General features: G+C 42.4%; 1 protein-coding gene across 1 annotated transcript in view; it reads right to left on the bottom strand.

Moving 5' to 3' along the window:
- Positions 1 to 18,502, bottom strand: part of Dlgap5 (DLG associated protein 5) — a 39,709-nt gene extending 21,207 nt beyond the window's left edge. The window contains exons 1-8 of the mRNA XM_028758586.1: positions 18,426 to 18,502; positions 9,586 to 9,821; positions 6,835 to 7,031; positions 6,602 to 6,664; positions 5,270 to 5,354; positions 5,042 to 5,176; positions 3,664 to 3,734; positions 928 to 1,202 (exon numbers count right to left, since the gene is read on the bottom strand). Of these exons, the coding sequence (XP_028614419.1) occupies positions 928 to 1,202; positions 3,664 to 3,734; positions 5,042 to 5,176; positions 5,270 to 5,354; positions 6,602 to 6,664; positions 6,835 to 7,031; positions 9,586 to 9,820 (1,061 nt within the window). The 5' untranslated portion in view covers position 9,821; positions 18,426 to 18,502. The remainder of the gene's footprint in view (positions 1 to 927; positions 1,203 to 3,663; positions 3,735 to 5,041; positions 5,177 to 5,269; positions 5,355 to 6,601; positions 6,665 to 6,834; positions 7,032 to 9,585; positions 9,822 to 18,425) is intronic.
- Between the last annotated feature and the right edge of the window lie 1,719 nt (positions 18,503 to 20,221).

Genomic DNA, 20,221 nt, shown 5'->3' with positions numbered 1-20,221 from the left:
GGAAAGGCAAACAGGAGGTAAGCAGAAGCTAGACATATGGCTCAGAGGACTCACTGCTCTGGCAAATGACTCAGGCTCAAGTTCTCAGTACCCACGCCAGGCTCACAACTGCCTCTGACTGTAGCTCTAGGGAGACCCGACACCTCTAGTCTCAATAGGAACCAGCACTAACACGCACGCACTCATGCACGCACGCAGAGAGGGGGCGTGGAGAGGATAAAAAAATCATAAAATAATTTCCTAAGACTGCTTAGGCCACGAAGTGAGTTGCTATCTCAGCCCCACCAGAAAAACAAAACAACAAACAAACAAACAAAGGAAAAACCCAAAAACAACAAAACAACTAAGGGGCTGGAGACGTGTCTCAAGTACTTGCGCTTCCAGCTCTTACTGAGAGACTCAGTTCAGTTCCCAGAACCCACAGGCAACTCACAATCACCTGGAACTCTAGTTAGGGGATCAACGCCCTTCACGGGCAGTGCACACACATGGTACACTTACATACATGAATGCAAAACATCCATGCACATAAAATAACGCTTTACAAAGGTAAAAAAATTAGTTAAGTATTATTTACACATTATAATTAAGTCACCTATTAAGAGCAAAAATCACTAACAATGGTGCCGAGTCTACAGAGCAAATTCCATGGTGTCCAGGGATACACAGAAAAACCCTGCACCCTATACATTTATAATGAAGATAATCAAAACTATCAAAGATATTATTGTAGGCTTCTGAAGAACTTTTCTCAACAATTTTTTTTTGTGATTTATACTTAGCATACTTTACTAGCTAAACACAGTACAGAAAAAAAAAAGCAGAAATGTAAGAAAGGCATTTGTTACCCCTTTGAGGAAAGTGCTTATTATTGAGAGTATTTTTGTCTATTAGTATTTGTGTCTGCTTAAAAAATATATATCTTACACTTCTGGTCTTAGACACTTCTGATCACAACTGGGTGTCAAGAAAGCGCTGGCACTTCTAGGACTCAGGGGAGCCATCTGGTAGGTCTTCAGACCACATGGGGGCTGAAAGACACAGTGCTTGGGGGCAAAGGACTTCCTTTCTTTCACTTTTGCAGGGACTGTCTCAGGCAAGTTTTCCATTTCTTGGAAGACTCCGCCCGGATCCGGTTCATTTGTCGCACTGGTCTGCGGATCCAAATGCTTTTCTTCACACTCAACTTTGGAAGAAATAACCTAGGTAGAAGCAAGCAGAGCAGAGTTGGAATTTCTCTCCCAGGAATGCATCCAACCATTAACAAGGAACAGAAATAACAAGAGCAGCTACAAAAGCAAATCAGACAATGTGATGGCTGTGCCAGTTGTAATTCAACAGGATTCAACTTTTGGCCACACCAAAAGTGGTCCAGTCTGGCCACCTTAGTGAAAAGGGCAGAATGAGCTGAGCTCAGGCATCCATTGCTGTTTCCATGTGACCAGCTCCCTCAAGATTCCACAGCTACAATGGACTACACCCCTGAACTGGGACAAACTCAGTCCCCCTTGAGTAGCTTTGGTCAGGTCACCAAAAGGAAAAGCTCATAAGAGAGCACCCACATACATAATTTGAGACAAAAATGGAAACACTTAAAAATGTCTACACGAGTGCTTGGGACTTGCTTAGTACTTGAGAATGATTGCTGATCTTCAGAGAACCAGAGGGTGGGTCACAGCCCCTGCCAGGTGGCTCACCACTGCCTCCAATTCCGATTCTTTCTTTTAAAAAATGTATACTTGGAATCAGAAGGTCAGCTGTACTAAACCAATGCTGTAATTCAGAGCCAGTCCTTATCAAACTATACCTTATAGATATTATAACAAATAAAAATATATTAAAACTACAATGGAAAAATCAAACTAACAAAATAATGTTTTTATCAAAATTACATGCATTATCGCAAGGCTTCGAGAATGAGAAACCTAGTATTATTGACCAACTCATTTCGAGAGGACCAAACCGTTTGTAGAAAAGGAACCTTGGCTTGTGGGAGCTGGAGCAATGGCCCTGTGGTTAAGAGCACTGGCTTCCTTTCCAGGGACAGAAATCCTAGCACACACATGGAGGCTCACAACCTTCTGAAACTCCACCCCAGGGGATCTGAATTCCTCTTCTGGCTTCTCAGGCATCAGGCATACATGTGATACAAAGTCAGATATGCAAGCAAAATACCCATATACATAAAATCATTACAAATAAATAAATAACCTAAACATAGCTGTAGGTTATAAATGATATCATAGGGACAATAGTTCTCAATGTAACCCAGTGCAATCAACCAACAGGATACAAAGCATATTCTTCCAAGGTAACTTAGATGCTACTTGATGGTTAGATGGTTAAAAAACGGTTTTGACTTTATTAATGAGACCTGATCTCAAACCAAAGTATTTCACCCTGGATAAGAATCTCAAAGGTCAACGTGTCAGTGAAAATAAAAACTAGTACCAACACTTAGAGCACACCATGCCATGAGTGGATGTTAGAACACAACTTTCAAGTGTTGGTTCTCCTCTTCCACCTCGTGGGACCTGGGAATCAAACCTGGGTCATCAGGTTTCATGGTAAGCACCTTTACCCACTAAGTCATCTCCCTGGTTCTATAAAAAAAAAAAAAACAAATCTTAACTCTTAGTAACTCTTCCTTTAAGACCCAGTTGGCTCAGACTCACTCTCCACTCCTCTCCTTGGAGAACTTGTATTTGCTATTCAGTAAGTCTCTAGATAGGTTTCTTATGATTCAGCATGGGCGTTTTTTGTTTTTGTTTTGTTTTGTCTTTGGTTTGATTTTTCAAGACAGGGTTTCTCTGTGTAGCCCTGGCTGTCCTGGAACTCACTCTGTAGACCAGACTAGCCTCGAACTCTCGAACTCAGAAATCCGCCTGCCTCTGCCTCCCAAGTGCTTGGATTAAAGGCGTGTGCCACCACCGCCCGGCAGCATGGGCGTTTGTTGCTTGCCTTAAAAGGTTAAAGTTATAGCATAAGCCCAGGAACTCAAAATAGTTCCTTTTTTTTTTTTTTAAATTTCTATGTGTGGAGGTCAAAGGCCAACCTGCAGGAGTTGGGTGTCTCATTCCACCCATGTGGGGTTCTGGGGATCAAGTTAAGATCATCAGGCTCGGCAGCAAGCATCTTCACCTGCTGAGCCATTTTGCTAAGCCCATTTGTTTTTTTTTTTTTTTTTGGTTTTGTTTTTTTTCTTTGAGGATCTCATTCCTAGATGCTGTCAGAAGCCCTAGCTTACTGAACTCTTAACAACTCTAGTAAATTCCATGTTAGAGATGGAAAAATAAACTCAAATTACACAGCATGCCCCAAATCATGCAACCAATTGGAAGCACAGACAATACTCTAGTACAGCCTAATCCAAAACCCAAGCATCTGACCTACCAACTAGTTCTCACAAAGCCGTCTCTCTGCTGTGCTACTCGAGAGTCTCCAATTTCTCTGCTAATCAGATTGCACTTTCTCTACTTACAACTCTGAGAGTAAGTCACCCAAGCACCCACGTCAGTAACTGTCAGGATACGTCCTTAGTGTCCATGGTTTCGGCATGTCTGTAGTTAGCTCTCTGAAGCAGCCTGAATGCTTCACTTCAGCCTTACTAATAGAGCACCGTGATGGTGAGGCACTGGGCAATGACGGAAGCCTGCACTCTACCTTGTCCAGCTTGCCTTCTGCTTTCTTGGCAGGTCTCCCTCTACTTGGTCCCATTCTTTCTGATTCATTCTCTAAAATAGAAAATAAAGTAAAGTAGCATATTTACTTTATAACAGGTAGTCAATAACACGTATTAAAGTACCAGATAACCTGGCAAAGTTTGAAAGACAAAAACTGGGACGTATGTCTTCAACTTTTATGACAGCAAGTCACACTAGAAAGGCACAGAAACAAATGAAATGTCCCATTAAATATAAACCATCTTTTCAAAATAAAAAGTGTTTCTTTTCTCTTTTTCTGATTACCAAACACATACTTACTATAAAAAAGTCAACACATCTTACTGCCAATACTAAACCAACCAACCAGCCTTAACAGACAAACAGATGCACATGCCTCTAACTTCAGCATTTCCTAGGAAGCTTGAGACAACAGGATCAAGAGTGCAGGCTAGCCTCAGCTACAGGGTGAGCCCTTGTCTCAAAGAAACCGGTCTCAAAAACTGGAGTGATGGCTCAGGTTAAGAGCAGGGACTGGCCAGGCGGTGGTGGCTCACACCTTTAATCCTAGCACTTGGGAGGCAGAGTCAGGTGGATTTCTGAGTTCGAGAGTTCGAGGCTAGCCTGGTCTACAGAGTGAGTTCTAGGACAGTCAGGGCTACACAGAGAAACCCTGTCTCAAAAACAAAACAAAAAAAAACAAAACAAAAAAAAACAAACAAACAAACAAAAAAAAGAGCAGGGACTATGCTTCCAGAGGCTGAGTCCCAGCAACCTCATGGAAGTTTACAATCATCTGTAACTCCAGTTCCAGAAGATCAGACGCCCTCTTCTGGCTGCCATGGGCACTAGTACACATGTGGTACACAGACATAAACACAGGTTAAAACCCATACACATAAAGTAAAACTAAATCTCAAAAAACCAAACCAAAACAAAGCCCAGCCAGAAAGAAACTAATAATAGTAGCCTGGTGCAGTAGTTTAGCTGGCAGTTCACTGTACACACAAGGACCTGAGTCTGGGTCCCAGCCAGCCATCTGCAGCCGGTGCTGGGAAGACTGCTGGATCCCTGGAGTTTGATGGCTGGCCAGTCTAGGTGCACGCTCAAGATCCAGGTTGAGAGACTATACCTCCAAAAGCAAGGTGAAGAGTAACAGAGGAAGATGCCCACGGTTGACCTGTAGCCTACACATACACACACACACACACACACACCTCACTTGTGAGTCCATTAACAATTTCATACTTCAGCATGTATTTCCAATATTTTTAATACAATTAACATACTATATTTCAGGGCCATGATCCTTTTTTCTTTCTTGTTCTTTATAAAATGTATTACTGTGTATGTTCATGTAGATAATCTTCTCTTCTTACCATTAGTGGCTCTTGTGACTGGCTTTCTTGTGGTAGAGGACACTGTTCGGGTCATCTGCTTGGGCCTCTGAGTAGCTGCTGATCCAGTCCCTGATGCAGTCGCTTTCCCTGCCGTGGAAACCATGGGCTGCACAACTGAGAAAAAAATCTTCTAATTAGATGCCTTTTGTCACTCCCAAGTCATTCCTGGGGTTGCACCAACTCTATCATCATTGTCAATATTCCTACCTTTCTTCTCTCTGTCTAATGGTTTTTTTTCAGAAAATTGTCTTTGGTCAAATTTGGTTGCTTGAGGAACATTCCTGCTACCAGTCTGTGAAGAGATTAGAAACTTTGTCATTTAACTGCATAATAAATCAAAGCACACTCTTAGCTTGTTAATTCATCAACTCAAGACCAGCTTCAACCAGCAGGGAGTTTCAGCAGAATCTGGGCTAGTGTGACCTTGTCTCAAAAACAAAGCCAGAAGGCATGATGTCAACATGCCCTCAATCTCAGCACCCAGGAAAAGAGGCAGGCAGATTTCTCTAAATCCCAGGCCTGTCACAGCACCAAAGTGAGACCCTGCCTCAAAAAACAAAGAAAATTTTTTCTCCTTATTTGCTCGTTGGAGGATTCTGAAAATACTAATTAAAAACATTAACTGTGGCTTTCTTGCCCCAAAATAAGGCCTTGCTGTGTTGTGAGGCTGGCCTCAAACTCAGGAACTTAAGCTAACCCCCTGCCTCAGGCGCATGCGTGGCTGTGAGCAGTCAGTGGATTGGGCGCCACAGTCTAGTTATTTACTCAGGGATAGAGAACAGGCCAAACAAGCAGATCCCCAGCCTCTGTGATTCCCAACAATGCTAGAAAAAAAAAATAATAATAGCAAAAAAATCCCTCAATTTTATACTTCTTCTAGAGATAAAATTTTTTCCTAGGGTTCATTCACTTCCTTTGAGACTATACCCCACATATAGGCATCTCAAAGTTTCCTTGACTATTCCAATTAAAATGTTACTCAATGCCAATGCTTACTGTAATCTCCCACCCGCCATACTACATATACCTCAATTTTATTCCTAGGCCCACTAAGATTCATAAAGCCTCAGCATTTTGATCAGTACTGTATGTAGCCCAGGGGCTAGAGAAGTCACAGGATCATGGTGGTGACTCCAATCTGTTAAAAACAATACTTAGGTTCTTACTGGATGAAGAACCTTTCATCCAGTAGCATACTCTGTTCTCTCCCAGGCCTTCCCCTGTTGCTGTAGTAGAGAAGCCAGAACTGTATCTCCCCTCCACCTCCCCACCCCCTCGGTGATTTCCACTCTGTCTGCACTTCATGCACTTAGCTGGGAAAGCATGGCAGCTGCGCAGACACAAGCGGCAGCGTGACAGGTCACACAGGAAGTGTTTATGCAAGAATGCTGTGACAGCCTCCTTGGCATCTGGCCACAACTGCTCTAAGCCATCACCAATCTCCATACCTTCAAGTCCGATAAATACGTCACTATGCTTGTACCTGGTCTTAGGCTTTAAATGGAATCATTAGTAGCAATTATCTATACACAAGGATACCTTAGTCTGCTCCATATGCTCCTTGGCCTTTGATCTTGTAATCCGCCCAGTATATGGAAAAGCCTTTAAATAGCCAAAAGAAGGTCAATTTAAACAAACAAACATAAAACACACTGGTAAAATTTATTCCGTGTCTCAGTTTAAAATTTAAATTTTATCCTTAAAAATGTATGGTATACAGATACTTGCTAAGTTAAGTATTGATTTTTCCAGAGTTAAAATCCTAACCGGACCTTTTCTGGCTCAGCTTTCGCAGCCCTCTGGTCTGTGGTGACAAGAAAGGCGGGTGCAGCAGGCCTGTAGAGACCCACTTTGAACACTCCACGCTTGGCTTTCTCTCGCTGTTCTTTCAACTTTTGAAGCTGCTTTTCTTCTTTGTATTTCTGAAGGAGCTGCTTCCGTTGCTCACTCAGAGCCACTGTCTCCGACCCTAAGGGGAGGTGGTGTCAAACAACAGTCCATAAAACATTTCAGACAAAACACCACATCAACTGTCTAACAGCATACTATGTCCAACTTCATCTGCTAATGCTTTTAATCTTCAACACTCTCATACAGTTATTTCGAGTTCTAATCATAATGAAATTATATTATGTATGACTTCTTTTTTTTTTTTGGTTTTTCGAGACAGGGTTTCTCTGTATAGCCTTGGCTGTCCTGGAACTCACTCTGTAGACCAGGCTGGCCTCGAACTCAGAAATCTGTCTGCCTCTGCCTCCCAAGTGCTGGGATTAAAGGCATGCACCACCACCGCCCGGCATGTATGACTTCATTTGCCCAACTTTTTAAAAATATTGATACATTGATTAGGCTAAATCACTCAAAGAACTTTAGGAAGGGCCATTGGGCTTGCCTTTTCCTATATGCAACAAGCTTAAAAAATTCTTTGGGTATCTTTGGACATGTGGCTACCATCCATCACTTGAGAGGCTAAAGCAAGAGGAATCCAAATTTTCTTGGGCAGCCTGGCATTAGTAATGCCAGGCCAGAAAGAGCTATCTATTGAGGCCTGATTTCCAAATCCAGAAGGTTCTTTTGGGAGTCAGGAGTATAGTTCAATGGTAAGGCACTTGCTTAGTTGCCTAGCATGACTGAGGCCTGAGTAAAACCCCCGACACCCTGCATACAAACAGTAACAGAGCCATTCTTGGGGAGGAATGTCACTCACACACAAAGCCCAAGAAGACAACCTTCTTTACTGGGACTACGAGGATCTGAGCAAACCCCACAGTTTTACCTCCTGGGCCCAAATGTATCTCTTGGTAACAAAACTGGGACTGAGACCCTCACAAGCCTACGGATCTTCAGATTTCATTCTCTTTATGAAGGCAATCCCCCACCCCCAACATAAATTTTATAAGCTTTTCTGTGATTGGCTCTTGCACTAATTAGGGTCTCAGGCCCTCGATGGGCTCTTGTTTTCATTTATTTCAAGTTTTTCACTTATGCCTAACCCCCATGTTTTTCTTTCTATAGGGTAGAAATAACACCTAAGGGTTCCATTAGACTCAAGCTCCATCTTTAAAGTAAGAATATGTCCTGGATGATACTTCCTCTCTTTTGAATCCATTCCTTCTTCCACATCACCTCTTTTTTGAGCCAGCATTTCACTATACAGCCCTGACTGGCTTTAACATGCTCCTGCCTCCTGAGTACTGGGATTAAAGGATGAGCCACCGTGTCAGGCCCCTCAATTACTTTATCATCTCTCCTCACATGCCTAATAGGCATCATAACTTCACCATGTCCAGCAGCAGGCTGTATTTAAATATTTGTCCATACAAATACATACATGCATATGTACATAATTTTTAAAAAGGGATTTATCAATTGGAAAGCGAAACTTGGAGGGTCTGGAGGCATGGTACCTGAGAAGAACTGGAGGAAGGAAAGGGAGGTAATTCCATTTTAATTGAAAAACAAAACAGAACAAAACCAGTCATTCTATCAGAACTCTGACTCCAGACCTTTTTCCTGCCAACTCCCTAGACAGGCTGGGACTTTCCCTCTCCACACCACCACACTATTCACACCAGGTCAGAAGCACAGAAACCTGCAACTGTTTGTCCAGTTTTTGTCCCTCATGTTTCCTCAGAATCGTTAGAAGGATAAATCTGTAGGAAGCCGGCCTTGGTGGTACAGACTATCATCTTTCAGCCCCGACAGCAGCCATTACAAAACCAGGTTCAAATGCACTGGATGGGCACGCCACATTGATTGTAAAAACTGTAAAACAAAACTTCTAGGGGCCAGGAAGAAAGCTCAGTGATTAAAGTCCATGCTAAACAATCCTAACAACATGAGTTTGATCTCTGCAACCAACACAATGGTGGAAGGAACAGAACTCCAGAGTTGTTCTCTGCCCTCCACATGCTCACAGGAAACCCTGTGCTCCCACACTCCACTCCCTCCGACGAGTGAGAAAAAACAAACCCTAAGAACATCATCTCCTCCACTTGGTCTGTATTACTGACATTCAGTTCCAACACTTGCTAAAAAAAAGGAGAACAAACTCTCCCTCTAACTCCTCTGGCCATCTAGGACACTATTCTCATTGTTTTGATCTTTTTCTGAGACTTTTTGTTTGCTCAGTTCTTTCCCTGTGGCCCGAAACCATTTTGGGCAAAGTTTAAGAATGATCGTTCTCTAAGTGACTGGTGAAATATTTTTATGTCAAAGGTTCTCACCGAGTTATTTAGAACAATTTCTTTTGATCAGTGCAGTTCTTTAGCTTCCCTCTCAGGCTTTTCTTTCACTATTTATCTGATGTGTATGTGTGTGTGTGGTGTGCCTGAGGGGATGTACATGCACCACACCCATGTGGGAGCTGGTGAAGTCTGATCCCCTGAAACCCGAGTTACAGGCGGTTGTGAACTACCATGCTAGGAACTGACCCCAGGTCCTCTGCACGAACAGTCAACACTCAACTGCTGAGCCATCGTTCCAGATTCTCAAAAGTACACTTACAAAAGACCCTTGCTTACTTGTTTTGGAGCTGGACTTTTCTGGAGCAGTGTCTTGAGATGTCTCATGTATATTAACAAGGCCTCTCCCTTCCAGTGGAATGTTGACATTCTTCAAACCAAAGCGTCTATTTTGTTCATACACCCTATGTCTGTTTTCCTTCTGAGACAGCGACTTTCTGTGAGCCAAGGTAGTTCTAATCATTTCAGTGCTCGAATCTTTCCGAAGCCGGCTGGCAAAACGTGACACCGGCATCCTGCCAAAGACGAGAAACAAACACCAACATAAATGAATTTACATTTTATTATTTAAAAAAAAATCAAAATCTCGGGTCAGGCTGTGGTGGCTCATCACTCTACCACCAGCACAGGCGAGCAAATCGTGTGAACTTGAGGACAGCTTGGGCTAAAGAATAAATAAAACATTCCCTCAAAGAGCAAAATAAGTAAACTAATGAAAACAATCAACCAACAGTGATGGCACATGCCTTTAATCCTAGCACTTGGGAGGCAGAGGCAGGTGGATTTTACAGAGTGAGTTCCAGGCCAGTCAGGGCTACACAGAGAAATCCTGCCTTGAAAAACCAAAAAAAAAAAAAGAAAAGAAAAAAAAACCACCAACAACAACAACAACAAATCAAAACTTTAGTCTTCCCCTTCCGCCCCTTGCTTGGGGATCCTTTTGGCTGGGGCAGATACCTAGCTGGTCTGCTCCTGTGAAGACACCATATCCTGAGCCATCCTAGAGGAACCACTGCACTCAGAGCAGCAGGATTTCAGGATTTCAGAGGCGGCCTGAGACCCAGGAGTTCTTCCACCCAGGTGCTCAGGATGACAGGATCACAGAGACATCAGGACTCTGAGGAGTTCTGACACAAGCAAGATAACTGGAAAGACAGGCTCCAGTCAGAGACAGTGAGTGCAGGTAGCATTAGAGTTAACCAGATGGCGAAAGGCAAGCAACATAAGCAACAGAAATCAAAGTTACTTGGCATCATCAGAACCCAGTTCTCCCACCATAGCAAACCCTGGACATCCCATCACACTGGAAAAGCAGGATTCAGAATTAAAATCACTTCTCATGATGATGATGATAGAGGACTTTAAGGACATAAATAACTCCCTTAAAGAAGTACAGAGGAATACAGGTAAACAGGTAGAAGCCCTTAAAGAGGAAACACAAAAATCTCTTAAAGAATTGCAAGAAAACACAACCAAACAGGTGCATAACCATCCAGGATCTAAAAATGGAAGTAGAAACAATAAAGAAATCTCAAAGGGAGACAACCATGGAGATAGAAAACCTAGGAAAGAGATCAGGAGTCATAGATGCAAGCATCACCAACAGAATACAAGAAATAGAAGAGAGAATCTCATGTGCAGAAGATACCATGGAAAACAACTGTCAAAGAAAATGCAAAATGCAAAAACTCCTAACCCAAAACATCCAGGAAATCCAGAACACAATGAGAAGACCAAACCTAAGAATAATAGGTATAGATGAGAGTGAAGATTCCCAACTTAAAGGGCCAGTAAATATCTTCAACAAAATTATAGAGGAAAACTTCCCTAACTTAAAGAAAGAGATGTCCACGAACATACAAGAAGCCTACAGAACTCCAAATAGACTAGACCAGAAAAGAAATACCTCCCGTCACATAAAACAAATGTATAAAACAAAGAAAAAATACGAAAAGCAGTAAGGGAAAAAGGTAAAATAACATATAAAGGCAGACCTATAAGAATTACACCAGACTTCTCACCAGAGACTATAAAAGCCAAAAGATCCTGGACAGATGTCATACAGACCTTAAGAGAACACAAATGCCAGCCCTTACTACTATACCCAGCAAAACTCTCAATCACTATAGATGGAGAAAACAAGATATTCCATGACAAAACCAAATCTACACAATATCTTCCCACAAATCCAGCACTTCAAAGAATAATTGATAGAAAACTCCAACACAAGGAGGGAAATTACAACCTAGAAAAAACAAGGAAGTAATCTTCTAACAACCCCAAAAAAAGATAGCTACACAAACATAATTCCACCTCTAATAACAAAAATAACAGGAAGCAACAATCATTTTTCCTTAATATCTCTTAACATCAATGGACTCAATTTTCCAATAAAAAAGACATAGACTATCAGACTGGATACATAAACAGGATGGAGAATTTTGCTGCATACAGGAAACGCACCTAAGTGAAAGACAGACACTGTCTCAGAGTAAAAGGATGGAAAACAATTTTCCAAGCAAATGGTCCCAAGAAACAAGCTGGAGTAGCCATTCTAATATCAAATAAAATCAATTTTTTGTTTGTTTGGTTTTGGTTTTTGGTTTTTCGAGACAGGGTTTCTCTGTGTAGCCTTGGCTGTCTGGAACTCACTCTGTAGACCTGGCTGGCCTCGATCTCAGAAATCCTCCTTGCGCCACCACTGCCCAGCTTAAAAATCAACTTTCAACCAAAAGTAATCAAAAAAGATAAGGAAGGACACTTCATACTCAAAGGAAAAAATCTACCAAGATGAACTCTCAATTCTGAACATCTATGCTCCAAATGCAAGGGCACCTACATACATAAAAGAAACTTTACTAAAGCTCAAAACACACATTGCACCTCACACAATAATAGTGGGGGATTTCAACAGCCCACTCTCAGCAATGGGCAGATCATGGAAACAGAAACTAAACAGAGACACAATGAAATTAAGTTATGAACCAAATGGATTTAACCAATATCTATAGAACATCTCATCCTAAAACAAAAGAATATACCTTTTTCTCAGCACCTCATGGTACCTTCTCCAAAATAGACCATATAATTGGTCACAAAACAGGCCTCAACAGATACAAAAAGATTGAAACAATCCCTTGCATCCTATCAGATAAGTGCCTACAAAAAGAAACTGGAGAAAGCATACACTAACAACTTGACAGCACACCTAAAAGCTCTAGAACAAAAGGAAGCAAACACACCTAAGAGGAGTAGACGGCAGGAAATAATCAAACTCAGGGCTGAAATCAACCTAGTAGAAACAGAAAGAACTATACAAAGTATCAACAAAACCAGGAGCTGGTTCTTTGAGAAAATCAACAAGATAGATAAACCCTTAGCTAGACTAACCAGAGGGCACAGAGACTGTATCCAAATTAACAAAATCAGAACTGAAAAGGGAGACACAACAACAGAAACTGAGGAAATTAAAAAATCATCAGATCCTACTACAAAGGCCTATACTCAACAAAACTGGAAAATCTGGATGAAATGGACAATTTTCTAGACAGATACCAGGTACCAAAGTTAAATCAGGAGCAAATAAACCATCTAAACGGTCCCATAACCCCTAAAGAAACAGCAGCAGTCATTAAAAGTCTCCCCACCAAAAAAAGTCCAGGACTAGATGGTTTTAGTGCAGAATTCTATCAGGCCTTCAAGGAAGACCTAATACCAATTCTCTTTATTCTACAAAATAGAAACAGAAGGAACACTACCCAATTCGTTCTATGAAGCCAGAATTACATTCATACGTTAACCACAAAAAGATCCAAAAAGAGAATTTCAGGCCAATCTCCATTATGACTATCGATGCAAAAATACACAATACATTTCTTGCAAACAAAATCCAAGAACACATCAAAACAATCATCCATCACGATCCAGTTGGCTTTATCCTAGGAATGTAGGGATGGTTCAATACACGAAAATCCATTAATGTAATCCAGTATATAAATAAACTCAATAAAAAACCCCACACGACCATCTCACTAGATGCTGAGAAAGCATTTGACAAAATTCAACATCTCTTCATGTTAAAAGTCTTGGAAAGATCAGGAATTCAAGGCCCATACCTAAACATAGTAAAAGCAATATACAGCAAACCAGTAGCCAACATCAAACTAAATGGAGAGAAACCTGAAGCAATCCCACTAAAATCAGGGACCAGACAAGGCTGCCCACTCTCACCCTACCTATTCAATATAGTACTGGAAGTCCTAGCAGAGCAATTAGACAACAAAAGAAAGTCAAATGGATACAAACAGGAAAGGAAGAAGTCAAAATATCACTATTTGCAGATGATGTGATAGTATACTTAAGTGACCCTAAAACTTCCACCAGAGAACTCCCAAACCCAATAAACAACTTCAGCAAAGTGGCTGGATATAAAATCAACTCAAAACAAATCAGTAGCCTTCCTCTACTCGAAAGATAAACAGGCTGAGAAAGAAATTAGAGAAATGACACCCTTCACAATAGTCACAAATAGTATAAAATACCTTGGCGTGAATCTAACCAAGCAAGTGAAAGATCTGTATGACAAGAACTTCAAGTCTCTGAAGAAAGAAATCAAAGATCTCAGAAGATGGAAAGATCTCCCATGCTCATAGATTGGCAGGATTAATATAGTAAAAATGGGCACCTTGCCAAAAGCAATCTACAGAATCAATGCAATCCCCATCAAAATTCCAAATCAATTCTTCATAGAGATAAAAAGAGCAATTTGCAAATTCATTTGGAATAATAAAAAACCCAGGATAGCAAAAACTATTCTCAACAATAAAAGAACTTCTGGAGGAATCACCATTCCTGACCTCAAACTGTACTACAGAGCAACAGTGATAAAAACGCCATGGTATTGGAACAGAGACAGACAAGAAGATCAATGGAATAGAATGGAAGATCCAGATGAACCCACACAACTATGGTCATTTGATCTTTGACAAAGGAGCTAAAACTGTCCAGTGGAAAAAGGACAGCGTTTTCAACAAATGGTGCTGGTTCAACTGGAGGACAACATGTAGAAGAATGCAAATAGACCCATTCTTATCTCCTTGTACAAAGCTCAAGTCCAGGTGGATAAAGGACCTTCATATAAAACCGGATACACTGAAACTAATAGAAGAGAAGGTGGGGAAGACCCTCTAATACCTAGGCACAGGGGAAAAGTTCCTGAACAGAACACCAATGGCTTATGCTCTAAGATCAAGAATTGACAAATGGGACCTCATAAAATTGCAGAGTTTCTGTAAAGCAAAGGACACTGTCAATAGAACAAAATGGCAACCAACAGATTGGGAAAAGATCTTTACCAATCCTACATCCGATAGAGGCTTAATATCCAATATATACAAAGAACTCAAGAAATTAGACTCCAGACAACTAAATAACCCTATTAAAAATGGGGTACAGAGCTAAACAAAGAATTCTCGCTGGAGAGATGGCTCAGCGGTTAAGAGCACTGACTGCTCTTCCAGAGGTCCTGAGTTCAATTCCCAGCAACCACATGGTGGCTCACAACCATCTGTAATGGGATCCGATGCCCTCTTCTGGTGTGTCTGAAGAGAGCAATAGTGTACTCATATACGTAAAATAAATAAATCTTAAAAAAAAAAAAAAAAAAAAAGAAGATGCAGATCATTTTGCCAGGCGGTGGTGGCGCACACCTTTGATCCCAGCACTTGGGAGGCAGAGGCAGGCAGATTTCTGAGTTCGAGGCCAGCCTGGTCTACAGAGTGAGTTCCAGGACAGCCAGGACTATACAGAGAAACCCTGTCTCGAAAAAACCAACAAGAATTCTCAACTGAGGAAACTCGAATGGTCAAGAAGCACCTAAAGAAATGTTCAGCATCCTTAGTCATCAGGGAAATGCAAATCAAAACAACCCTGAGATTCCACATCACACCGGTCAGAATGGCTAAGATCAAAAACTCAGGTGATAGTAGATGCTGGCAAGGATGTGGAGAAAGAGGAACACTCATCCATTGTTGGTGGGATTGCAAGATGGTGTAACCACTTTGGAAATCAGTCTGGCGGTTCCTCAGAAAATTGGACATAGCATTACCTGAGGACCCAGCTATACCACTCCTGGGCATATACCCAGAAGATGCTCTAACATATAACAAGGACATATGTTCCACTATGTTCATAGCAGCCTTATTTATAATAGCCAGAAGCTGGAAAGAACCCAGATGTCCTTCAACAGAGGAATGGATACAAAAAATGTGGTACATTTACACAATGGAATATTACTCAGCTATTAAAAACAATGAATTAGAGAAATTCTTAGGTAAATGGATGGAACTAGAAAATATCATCCTGAGTGAAGTAAGCCAATCACAAAAGAACACACATGGTATATACACTCACTGATAATTGGATATTAGCCTGGAAGCTCCCAATATCTAAGATTCAACTCACAGGCCACATGAAGCTCATGAAGAAGGAAGGCCAAGTGGGGGTGCTTCTGTCCTTCTTAGAAGGAGTAACAAAATACTCAAGGGAGCAAATATGGAGACAAAGTGTGGGGCAGAAACTGAAGGAGGGGCTGTCTGGAGACCATTCCACCTGGGTATCCATCCCATGTGCAGTCACCAAAGGTAGACACTGATGTGGATGTCAGGAAGTGCATGCTGACAGGAGCCTGACATAGCTGTGAACTTAGAGGTCTGTCAGAGCCTGACATATTCAGAGGCAGATGATCACAGCTAACCATTGAACTGATTATGGGGTTCCCAATGGAGGAGTTAGAGAGAAGACTGAAGGAGCTGAAAGGGTTTGTGGCCCCATGAGGAGAGCAACAATACCAACCAACCAGAGCTCCCACGGTCTAAACCACCAGCCTGGGAGCACTTAGGGAGGGATCCATGGTTTCAGCTGTGTATGTAGGGGAGGATGGCCTTGTTGGGCATAGGTGGGAGAGGAGATCCTTGGTCCCATGAAGGCTGGATGCTGAGTGTGGGATAATTTGAGGGTGGGGAGGTGGGAGGGGGAACACCCTCATAGAAGCAGGAGGAAGGGGGATGGGATGGGAGGAATTGGGTAAGGGGATACCATCTGAAATGTAAATAAAATATCAAAAAACAAACAAACAAACTTTAGTCTATCTCCTATACCACTCTGCACTCCCTTGAAATGAAAATAGTGAAATTTACACCAGAATAAATATGAGTAAATATGAAAGTAGAAAAGTCATCACAGACAGATGGCCTATTCGGGGGGCCGTGAGTAGGAAGCTGCTCAACAGATTAAACTGAAGCAGAGAAAAACTATAATCTGGAATACAGACGTAAGTGGAAACAGAGAAAGCAAACAGCTACATTACAGAAATCCTTAAGCTTTCCCTGGTCTGGGGAGCTGGCCCAGTCATTAAGTCCTGCTGTACCACCAAGCTGATCTCTAACACTTGTGAGACAGGGCACAGCACTGCAGGAATGCCAGTGCTGGCCAGGGCAGAGACAGGCAGTTCCTCGGGTTCTTCTGCTAGCCTAGCTCAGCCAGGCAGCTCCAGCTTTAGGGAAAAGCTCTGTCTCAAGAAAATAAGGCAGCAAGCAATAAGGGAGATGCCTGCCATTGGCCTCTGGCCTCCACATACATGCCAGCATGCACACACACCAGCACCAACACACATCTAACACGGATGCGTGCGCACACACACCCCTAACAAAAGCGACTGGGAGGCTGACAAGAAGGCTCAATAGAGTTCAAAGCCAGATTGGGCTACACAGTGCATATGGTTTGAAACCCACCTATACCCTTCATTCCAGCATCACCCTACTGTGATGAATACACTCCTGACTCTAGCACCTGGCTACAGCTAGCCTGTTAAATACAGCAAGACCACAATCGGAAAACCAAAACAAGAGGTCCTGCTCACAGTCAGTCTCAGCTCCAAAGGAGGCTGGTGGGAACTATGTGAAACTTTGCTTTAATCCTCTCCCCACCAAAAAGAAAGAAAGAAAACAAGCTGAACACAACTACTAGAGAAAGAGTTTAAGAAAAACTTAGTAATACAGTTGTCTCAGACAGTTGCTGCAACAAAACACCATGACCAAAAAACAAGTTGGGGAGGAAAGGGTTTATTCTGTTTACACTTAATTGCTGTTTATCATCAAAGGAAATCAGGACAGAAATTCAAGCAGGGCTGGAACCTGGAGGAGGAGTTGGTGCAGCGGCCACTGAGTGATTCTTCTTATTGGCTTGTTCCACTTTCTTACAGAACCAAGGACATCCACCCACAATTCGCTAGGCTCTCTCTCATTCATCACCAATTAAGAAAATGCCTTATAGCTGGACCTCATGGAGGTATTTCCTCAACTGAGGCTCCTTCCTCTCTGATGACTCTAACTGGTGTCATGGTGATGGTCAAATGTACCTACCTCTCACGCCAGCTACCCTGCTTGCCCTCTCATCGTAAGATTCTCAGTTTAATACTTACAGGAGGAGCCGGGCGGTGGTGGCACACGCCTTTAATCCCAGCACTTGGGAGGCAGAGGCAGGCGGATTTCTGAGTTCGAGGCCAGCCTGGTCTACAGAGTGAGTTCCAGGACAGCCAGGGCTATACAGAGAAACCCTGTCTCGAAAAAAAAAAAAAAAAAAAAAAAAAAAAAAAAAAAAAAAACTTACAGGAGGTTAAGAAGAAATTACAGCGTCTTCAGGAATAGCAGAATCCGCTGCCACTTCTGGGCTCTTTTGAGAGGTTATTAGCATACAGGTCAGGTAGGGTCTCATCTCTAATACGCTGTCAATGCTTTAGGATAGTCTACATTTTTCATGCCAATTTTTTTCCAAAGGCTTTTTTGTTGTCTATGTATGTTTATCTCTGTGTGTGGGTAGATGCATACTGGCGTCCAGAAGAGGGTGTCGGACTTCTTGAGGCTGGAGCTAAAGGAGCTTGTGACCTGCCTAACGTGGGGTGATGGGAAGCTAACTCTGCAAAAACAACAAGTGCTCCTAACTGTTGAGCCATCTCATCTAGGCCATTTTTAAATTTTTTGGGGACAGCGCCTCATGTAGCCCAGGCCATTCTCGAACTGGTATGCAGCCACCTATACCCTTGAACTCTAGATCCCACTTACCTGAAGCAATTTCTAGATCCACAACAATGCCGCAACACAGAAAACACCACAGATCCGCAGACGAAACACCCGGACCTTCTTCGTCTCCGCCGAACTGAAACTTCCCGCTGCTAGGCGCTGATTGGAGGGACTTTTGCCAACACTTCCGGAAGCTCCCGCCCCTTCCCCTAGAACGAGGCTTGCCATAGGTTGGTTCTGTGCGACATTTAAATTGTTTGGAAGGAACAGGGTTGGGAGGGGGAGGGTAAGGAGTGAGGCGGTAAACCCGCTAGGCGGGGAGGCAAGGCGCCAAGCTCTGTGGACCAAAGGAATTCCTCTTGTCGCCTCTCCAGGCCGGTTTTCTTCTTTCCTTTTAAACGTTTTTTGTTTGCTTGTTTGTTTTTAAGACAGTGTCTCACTATGTCGTTCTGCGTATCTGGGAACCTACTATGTAGACCAGGCCGGTCTCGAACTCACTGAGAGATCCTGCTCCCTGTCTCTGAGTGCTGTGACTAAAGGCGTGAGCAACGACGCTCAGAAAAGAAAAAGGTTTTAGTAAGGTTAAACGAGATAAGTTATTCCATCTCTGCTTCCGGCTGACGGCAAAATTGACAGCTGTTGTGTTAGTAAACAACTGAGAAACAACAACACGCCCATAAACCAAACCATGAGATATCAAGAAACAAAAAAGCCTGGGCCAGTACAGCTGTGCTGACCTTGTGTTTGTAGACTGATGGGTATCCTGTACACTCGGGGAAGATAAATTACGAAAGCATTTGTAAGTTTGGCTTTTGCTTTTCCCTGCCAACCTCTTGAGACAAAGTACTATGTGCCTGCAGCTCTATAGCAGCAATAAGGCCGCTAGGACTTCCAAAGAGAAACATGGAAATAGATAATTAACATAATATTTATGGTTACGTTAGATCTGAGGGGGAAAAACACCAATTCCACGACTGGCTGATTAAAGCAAGTTGTATCTAGAACTGGCCAGCCAGCTGTGTCTCCCAAGGCCTCCCAAAGAGATTTTGGAGAGCAGCCCCTTACTGGCTTTTGAGGTGTCTTATATGGGAACATGTTAGGGTTACTAGAAAACAGCTGTCCAAGATAATTGACTGTTAGTGTCGTTAGCACCTGAACAGGAGAGTGGGCGACTTGGGGTTCAAGGCTGCCTGTGGGGTAGATAAATGCAAGAACACATGTGGAAAGGGAGTCCTCACAGGTGCTCAGGAATTTAGCAAGACAAAGGAGTGGGTGTACATCATGGGGTCGCAAGTTCAGCATAAGTTGAAAAACATGGTTTGCAGGAAACAAACCTGTTCTTGTAAAGTGTAAGAGACTTGCACCTTAAGTATGGAGACTTAGTAACAGTGTGTGACAATGTTGGCTTCACAGTTGTTTAAAAAATGCTGAGACTGGGGACTGGAGAGTTGTCTTGGCAGTTGAGAGAGCTTTCTTGCTCTGGTAGAGATCCCAGGGTCAGTCCCCAGCACCCACATGGTGGCTTACAACACTCTGTAACTCCAGTTCTAAAAGATCCATCACCTTTTTCTGACTTCTGTGGGCACACATATGGTGCGTATACTTATGAAGGCAAAACATTCATAGACAAAAAACAAAATAAATCTTAAAACATTTAATAAATAAGTTTTTTTTTTTAAAGGAATATGCTGAGACCATACTGGCTATGATTTTAATCCCAGCAGTCTGAAGGCTGTGGGTTCCGGGCTAGCCTGGTAGACAGAGTACCAGGTCAGTGGGATCTTATCTCAATCAAAACAAATCTGTCAGGAACATAAGTGCAAACATTTTGTGTACCT

This window comes from Grammomys surdaster, unplaced genomic scaffold (genome assembly GCF_004785775.1).
Source record: "Grammomys surdaster isolate TR1022 unplaced genomic scaffold, NIH_TR_1.0 126198, whole genome shotgun sequence".
Lineage (NCBI taxonomy): Eukaryota > Metazoa > Chordata > Mammalia > Rodentia > Muridae > Grammomys > Grammomys surdaster.
The sequence above is the reverse complement of the archived record's forward strand: the minus strand, read 5'-3'. Positions and strand labels throughout refer to the sequence as shown.